General features: G+C 43.5%; 1 protein-coding gene across 2 annotated transcripts in view; it reads right to left on the minus strand.

Annotated features, from left to right (window-relative positions):
* The window catches only part of VAV3 (vav guanine nucleotide exchange factor 3), a 136919-nt gene extending 130088 nt beyond the window's left edge, over positions 1 to 6831 (minus strand). For both annotated transcript variants that reach the window (XM_035894485.1, XM_035894484.1), the window contains exon 1: positions 6719 to 6831. In XM_035894485.1, coding sequence (XP_035750378.1) covers positions 6719 to 6778 — 60 coding nt within the window. In that variant the 5' untranslated portion in view covers positions 6779 to 6831. The remainder of the gene's footprint in view (positions 1 to 6718) is intronic.
* Positions 6832 to 8824: the final 1993 nt, after the last annotated feature.

Here is an 8824-nt window from a genome sequence, read left to right on the forward strand (position 1 = left end):
ATTCCTGGCAATATCAGACTGACCGACAGGCCCAGGTAACTGCAATAGCTCTATACTATGTGTTTCCAGAGACGCTATAACTCTGTGCCTATGTCATTTGAAAACCCCAGAGCAGAGAGGAGAACAAGCAGAGAACCCAGGTGGCAAGCAGGAGAATCCAGGTCAAGGAGGGAGAAGGATTCTCTCAGAAATTACCTACACTGCAAGCAGGAGAGGACATGGAACAGCTTATACAGATCGTACTTCAGCTTCTCCTCCTCCCCCCCTCTCCCACCTATCCGCTGTCGTGCTTTTCCTCTTTGGAAGCCTCCAGGCTTTGCAAAAGATGGAGAAAAAAACAAACCAACCCCCACCCTTCCTACCCCTCTTAGAGGATGAAAGATTTCACTATCACAGAAAAAAAAGATACGCACAAAACTCTCCACCATTCATAGGGGCTTCATCTGCAAGTCACTCACTTACTGCCTTCTGCTTTTCTTTACAGCTCACAGTGGTGTGAATGTGACCGATATTTATACACCCAGGAAGCCTGGGGTTAGCCGTCAGCTTCGCCAGCAACTTCTGGTTACTGAAACGCTTGTGTTCCGCTACTGCAGAGAAATAATTCCCTGATGAAAAATAAGGCTCAAAACCATGTCAATAAGCAAACGTGTGAGACGACATGAAGCCTGAAACCCCGTGAAGCTTACTCAAGCTCCAACTGTCCTCTTCCTCCAAAACTTCTTCCCCCTCACAAAGAAATGCATGCCACAGAATCCAGTGCTGGGAGGTCAGTGCCTCTGGGACAGGCGAATCGGACACACCTGACTTTTGGACAAGATCATCTCAACAACAGAGAAACGTGCCCAGAAACTTGGGTTTAGTCTCTCAGATTAGCAGTTTCTCATTAACCTTGACTTGCCAAACCTGGTCACATTTGCTGAAAAACATTATGTAAGGACTCAAAGTCTTCTGATACTGCCGAAACATCCCAAGCACGCCCTGGATGAGAACTTTTCATTAATAATCGAACACCTGTGGTACTTTGTGATGTGCTCAAAAATGAAGACTATAATTACTGTTTTCATCAACTGGAAGCAAACATTGTAACTTGAAAAAGTTATGACAAACCTTTAAGAGATTCCTGAAGGCTCGTTTCAAAAGACCAGTGAGGCGATGGTCCACTAATATTCCGCCACAAGAACATTCAAGACCATAATCCTGAAATATTCAGGCCTAAATATGTAAGCTCACATAGAAGCTATGAGCTCATGCTAAGAGTTTTAGATTTATTGAAGTTCTACGACTAGCAATTTGTCCAGACTCTTTGGTGATGACTGCTGCCACAAATTATTACAGGTAAGTACCCTGAATTTATCTAGCATTTATAAAGGTTTCCACTGTCACACCATGGCACTATATTCCTATAAACTTCCAAGGCCTTTTCAAAAGGCGGTTGATGAGCTCTACCATCACTCATCTCACTCGTTCACCCACCTCATCACTTTGCCCAAAACTACGATTTATCTTCTTTTGGGCTGGAAGTCATTTTCTTGTTGTGATTTAAGGGAGCCTACTGAGTGCTCGGCCTTTATGTAACTGCACAAACAGAAACTGTACCTAAGAGATGAGGTCTTGCAGGCATGCCAAGCAGTGCAGTGGGTTCTTTGCTCATTTTGTCCAAAGCACTTCCATGGAGAAGGAAGCTGAAACCTGTCCGTATCTCCTGTTCATTCATTCTCCCACATTCACAAGCACACCTTGAAGGAGTTCAAGCGCTGTTCATCCCAAACCAGTCCCACCTCACTGAAACATTCAAAACATTAAAATGCTACCCCTAAAAGCAACTGCACAGCTACTTCTCAAGCAAACCACTCAGCTTTTTTTTTTTTTTTTTTCTTTATAATTCTACTACTAAAAGAGCTCAGGCAATGAAGATACAGAGCTCTGCTTGTAATGACTGTCTTGTTTTTACCAGTTCATTTCTCTTTCTCCATTTGAGTGTCTACCAAAATGTGCAATAATATCTTGGCACGTTCCCCAGTGTTCTGCAGCGTTAACATGACTATTAGTGAAAGTGCTCATATTTTGCTCTATTACCTCACTCATTAAATTCACCATATAAAACATGAAACAACTGAGGTTAATCTCAAATGCTTCAGTTTTATTGAAGATTTCCTAAACGTTTCTCCTCCTCTCTCCTCCTGAACAGTCTCTATCTTCTTATAATAACCGTTGCTCTTCGTTGTGTTGATTTTGGTGTGTGTATCTCACGCACATCTGCATGATCTTCCTGCTAAACCTGAGGGAATACTAATACACCAGGATCCTCAACTTCAGCACGACTTTCTGCTGCATCATAGCCTGGACTTCCTTTGCGCTAGGGGAATGACTAAATGATCACAAACTACGTGACCTTGGTACGCGCACTCAGTATTTTCACAGCAGTTGCTTGCTTTCACATAAACCAGCCTTTTAAGTGCCACTGGAGAGTTAGCTACGCTAGACGTTATGTTATATGCCCTTAAACAATGAGGCACTTGTTTGATGGGTAGCAGTTGATCTTTGATCCCCTTGTTTGGGTTTTTTTTAAATCATCATTTAATACTGCATGTTATTTCTAGACATCTATTGCAGGACCCCTACAGGGTGGGGGGGACACACTATAGCTACCATATTAGATCAGTTGTATCATAAAAAACAGTCTGTGCTCAGTTGTACGTTACTTAGAACATTTAAAAGCAGGGTACACAAAGTTCTTTTTCTGACAATACATGGAAACCATTTCCCCCCACAGGACCTCAAACACAGCTCTCTGAGGCCAGGGAGTGTCTACCGATACCTACGGGTGCTGGAACTAATCCGCGGATTCCCATTTCTGCAACGCACGAGGTGCAAACTTCTCTCAGAGGATAGGCAGAGCAACAATTTGTTGCGGCATACCAAAGAGCAAAGACTGCTGCTCGAGCAGCGTGCGGGGCTCGCAGAGCTGAGAGAACAAGTATCAACATAATTAGCTGATTCTGGCACACAGGTAGAAAGGAAGAACCTGACAACCCGGCGCTAGTGAAAAATGACTCTCCAGCATGGAATTCGTAATGAAAACAGTCTGGCACCCCACGGGCGTGGGAGGGCATTTCATGCTCCGTCAGGAACTTAATGCAGCAACAATAAAATGTAGTAAGAGAAAGGTGAGCCAGTGGGAATGGGGGAATGCCACAGAACTTGGGGAAAAACGCGTTTTATGTAGGAGAGCAAGGTTTAAGAACCTTCTTATTTCTGAGTAATGGAGCCCCTCTTTTTTCAAGCACAGTCACTATAAAAATAAGAAAATCTGTGCAATGATACATGAAAGAGAAGAAACCCCTCATCTGTAGCAGCTGATGTCAATAGTCACAGGGAATGTACGCACTAAAACCATGCTCATGGGGTCACCGGCTTCCCTGTACCTCTACCTGTTCTCTATCTATCTGCCTGTTGCTACTTCAGCTTCACCTCTGATCCCATCCACACCACATACGCTCTTCTTTTCCTCTAATCACAGAGAGGTCAAAGACTCTGCAAAATGGAACACAAAGTTCAAGTCAAATTTTCATCTGTTATGTCAAAGCGTCTGAGAACAGCTCATCGACCCCTAGCTATTAAATGCAAGTTTCACTATTACAGCAAACATTTTGTAACCAGTATTTCACAAGGCTGTTAAAGAGTCTTACGACTATACAGGCAGTGCACAGCTGCTGCTTCTACCATGCACAGGGGTTTGCTGCCATTTTCTTTAAAAAGTTGAAAAACATCAGAATACTTTTTAAAAATGGCAGGTTTCCATCACCAGGACCCTCATCTGATTTTTCCCTTCAATCTTATTTCCTGAAGACATGTTCATTTACAGTTGACACATTTCTCCTGTTCCTCCACTGGCATGCTTAAATAGTCATTGAAAGCGGTCATATTCAGAATATTCCATCGTAAGACAACAAATTCAATAACAATTTTTCTATGAATTCAACTGATGCATTTAAAAGTACTGGATATATAAATAAGGCTTATGGAGTCACCTCAGCTACAGTTTATTTACATCTCTAACAAGTACTTGCCAACTTGTGACATCTCGAGATGGCTTCCAGCACGTTCAAATGCATTAAAGGCTGTAGGTATTGCACACACTCATTCCATCGCCTCTTTAGTCAACAGTCTAGAAAACAGATCGTTTCTAAACCATATTATCTTTTTTCTGGTCGTAATAATTTTAAGAGCTTTCGTATTTTGTACGCACTTAGGGAGAAGAGCTCAAAGAATTCTTTTAGAGACAGCAGGATGACTCGGTTGCGGTAGCAGGAGGAGTGTGCGGCACTGTCTCTTTGGCCTTCTGCATACATAGACAACTTGAAGGCGGGAGATTTAGAGCTATATTGGTGGTATTAATCATAGGAAAAAAATAATGAAGGGGGAAGTTGAGAAGCAAAGAACAACTTGAAAAAGATAAGCTTTCTTATTCTCACCGCTGCTACTAGCAATCAAAATATCCCAAATTAATAGGTACATTATCAGAGATGCATCTGAAATCCCACGCCACTTTAGAGCTGTACAAACGTGACACTTAAAACCATGGAAATAACTCAGCATAAGGCTGCTATACATTTTAGCACAGTTCTACTTTTCCCCTGCACTTTCTTAGTGGCCTCACGTTCACCAACTGCTTTTGGAAGCTGACTACCTGCCCGTTTGCAGGGGCCAGTAGAGCACACAGATCCCACCCTACACGCATCCTATCGCAGCCTCCAGTCGCGCGTGGCGAGCTTCCACCCAGGCAGGCAAGGGGGAGAGCCGAGCGGCAGAGCCATTACGCACCCGCAAGGGCGCCCAGCACCGCTGCCGCAAGGCACTAAGGAATCCCACACGCCAGCGTCTTTCAAATGTGTCGCCGCATTTGTACCTGTAGCTTTCCAAGAAAGGTGATAAAGGCCACTGAAGAGGCCGAGACTGGAGAAACCATTGCTTGTAAGCACTTGCACCATTGCCAAAATTCCAGAGCCAGGGATAATCGGTCTGTTTGCGCTATACTGTGGCAACAAACCCAGTACAAAACTCATGTCTCCGCATCCAATTCTACTTTGGGAAGAGAAATAAAATACTACCATTTTATGGACGGAAGACGGTATTTTTTTATCCAACTGTTCTACTTACATAAAATTATATTCTAAATTCCATTCTGTTAAAATGGCAATTAAAGAATGCCAGAAATGTATTTGTTGGGTTAAATTCAGCCTTAATTCAGAACCTGTTTACTGGATATTCAACGATGCAGCAGTAATAATTTGCACTGCAAAATACTTCTTCAAAACTAGACTGTATTAAAAAAACCAGGCTGGTTACGTTTGTGTGGCAGGAACTGTGAAACTCAGCAATTAAATAGAACATATGATAGTAAAAAATCTCCTGTACGTTAAGCACAGGTATCAAAGATCTGAAGCTAGCATTAAGATACTTGACTTATTAAATACCTTAAATAAGACATTACTAGCGCACAAAAAAAACCCCCAATTTTAATTCCTCTGCTACTTGCACAATCAAAACAAAAAAATCTCATTTTTAATAAGAAATACACCAAATTTGTAAAAAGACCACATTTTAACAAAAGCTTTGTCGCGAGTATGATTTATGAGGACAAAAGATGTTCAGCATAACTAAAGACCAGATGGAACTAACAGGTTTGTCTAATTTTATACTCAAAGCACCTAAAACTAGGCAAAAGAGTCAGAAAAATAATCAGCTATTTTGGTTAGCAGTAATCACTGAATCATTTCAGACACTCACACTGCAGCCCTGATTCATGCTTGCGCTCACATCATCTTTACCTCTATGTCTACTTATAAAAAGAGCAGTGCATAAAATTGTGTTAGTAAAAGTGTGACCTCTTAAAAAAGGAAAAATGCTTGAAATATACTAAATTTGAATAAACACCTATTTTTGGTGCTACTTCGGGTGATTTTTAGACCCTTTCCTGTGAAATTAGGGTAACGATACCCTGTGACTCAAAAGCAGAAACCCAAGTTGAACCGAGCATCGGCTGGCAATGACAGATCAAACAGCTACGTAGGAGGCTGCGAACAACAGACTGGAAACAAACTTTTAGGTCCAGAATAACCCATCACGGGCTCACAGAAGGTACGTCAGGCGCGCAGGTTAGAGCAGTCACGTTACCCATCGTAGCTTCATCTGAGCTCCACAGCAGGTTTGCCAAAACAACAGATTTAAAAACTAATTGTCAAAAAACAATTTACGAGGGCAGATGCAGGGGTGATCTTCAAGCACTCGCGACTACAGAAACGGGCGCTGCGCCAGGCGGCCTCGCCACACACAGGCCCGGGGTTTCGGATTCCACGCTGTTTATGTCAAACGCGATTTCCCCAGGCAGCCCTCGCCCACAGTTTGCCATCTTCACACCTTCATTTAACTTAACTCAGCATCTTCCAACCCAGTTTTTTAATTTATCGATGCTTTTCACACCTTCAGAACTTTCCTACCAGGGATTTTTTCTCTGCCCTTTATGAGCCCCTCCAATGTAAATCTAATTATTCCGCTTTCTTAATTCCTCCCCTCTGTTGTTTTGGTTTTTTTTTTTTCCTAATGAACGTTCATCCCTTAGTCACAACTTCTGCACCGCATCTGCCAAGGAAGCCGTCTATCTCAAGCAGCAGAACACAGGGGTTACTCAGGATGTAATTAAAAGGATCCTTACCTTTCCAAAATCTCTCACATCAAACAAGTCGAATGCTTCAAAAAGTTCACTTTTCTTCATCCCAAATACTTCACAACATGCTGAAAGGAAGGTCCTTATGTTCTTCAAGCAAAGAAACTAGAGGAAAGAAAACAAAAACACTAAGCATCGAGTGTGTCAGTCAGCGACTCACAGCTCACTTTGCTCACATACACATTACAAAACTCACCCATACATTTATTCGTAAGTCGGCACTTCCACCATACTGTGATCTTGTACCAGTTCTAATCCAGACACAAAACTTCCCTTCAGACTCAAAAGCATTAACCAAACTCTGGGCAGACTCTCTGTGACCAGAAACAATTTTCTCTCTTTCTACGTACGCCAAGAGAAACGACAACACGCTCCCAGGTACAAATTAGCCTGAACACAGACTGACTCTTCAGTTCCCTACAGGCAGCGCGGAACCAAAGTTGCCTTAATAAAATGATATTAATATGAGACAGTGATTCCTCAGGTATACAGCACGTGTCCTCAGCTGTTCAGACACAAGCCTACCTTGGATGTTCAGTGACCACACACACGCTGTTTGAACACACTAAAGACATCAGGAATGCACGTTCTCCACCTGGAACACCAGGAGCAGGTGAGATTTGCCATTGAGAATTAATTTACAATTTATCTAGTGGAGATTTAAGATCCTCACACCACCTTGATTTCTGTACCGAATCAAAGGCTATTTCCCTTGAAGTTATCCACAGGCACCAATGATCACCTGAGCCTGGAAAAAATACAGCTTCAGCCGCAATGCTCCCCTTGTGAGGCTTTTATTGCGTTTCCCTGTAGACTATTTTTTTGAAGGACCTCACCAGTACAAAAGAAAATAACCATGATAGCATTGCGGCAACTAAAGAGGGAGAACTAAAAAGTGCAATACCCATTCTTGATAACGATTAGCACCACAGGTACTGGCAGGACTGGTACATCGGGTACTCGTAGTGCCTTACGAGGACATCAGCTCCCTGAAGATCCTGTTGTAGAGTCTTACGATCCACTATGCAGTACAGTTCAAAAGCAAATACAATATTTATACGCAGCAGTATTTGAAATGACCCAGCTCTGTGCTTGGAATATGCATTTTAAAAGCACTGATACAGCAGCTCAGTATTAAAACCGAGCTCCTAGATTTCTCCATGTTATAGTGGATTCCTAAGAACGAGGATCGTTTACATTACGACAGATTATAGAATTGCTGTATGTTCCAGCCTATTGTTGCTTACAAAAATCAGTATTTTTTATATCCATACAGACTGTCACAGCCATACTGTCCTGGCTGCAAAGTAACAAACACCCAAACCGCTCACTCACAGTACGTCACTGCTTTGCATTCAGCACGAGAGAACCACACGCCCATCCAACAGGGAGCCCCACCTCATGTCTTACTCAGAACTGACCGGCCAGACACAGAGAAAGCAGAGCACCTGACGGTGCAGATTTACAGCAAGGTTGCAGATGTGAAAGCACCAATCCAACAAGAGGAGCCTCAAGAGCAGACAACTCCAGCAGATGGTCGCGGACATCAAGACAACAGCCAGCAAACCCATCACAAAGCATCACAAAAGCAATCCCCGCGCCAGCCGGAGCGGCCAGAGGCGTGGGTGACCGCCAGGTGCCAGCCCCAGCAAGGGCAAGGGGCCGCGGGGGCGCTGGCTGGAGCCGCACACCCCTCCACTGCCCCCAGCCCCGCCTGCAGACGCCCCCAGCTCACCTGGGGCGGTGCATGGGCTGCTGGAGGACAGCCCTGCGTTCATGCCAGGCTGCTTTCACCCTTCTGAGACTTGAACGGTACCTCTAGCTCACGCAGGCGGTATCACAAGCTTCTCTGGTTTTGCAGTGATGATCATTTTCAAGTCACACTTACAGGGTTAGCAGGCTAAGGGATGTAAAACATACACGCTTCTTCCACCAAGATGCTGGCAGGAAGAACCAAAGATGAGCTGGTTTGGGAGTCCATGGCTTTAAAAACAAGATGGCACATACAAAGTGATTGCTGTTTTCTGGTCTCTTCTTTTCCCCAGGTTTTCTATTATTTCTCTTAAAGGCCATCAAGGGCCGCCAGGTTTACCC

This window comes from Egretta garzetta, unplaced genomic scaffold, assembly GCF_000687185.1.
Source record: "Egretta garzetta isolate BGI_Z169 unplaced genomic scaffold, ASM68718v1 scaffold655, whole genome shotgun sequence".
NCBI lineage: Eukaryota > Metazoa > Chordata > Aves > Pelecaniformes > Ardeidae > Egretta > Egretta garzetta.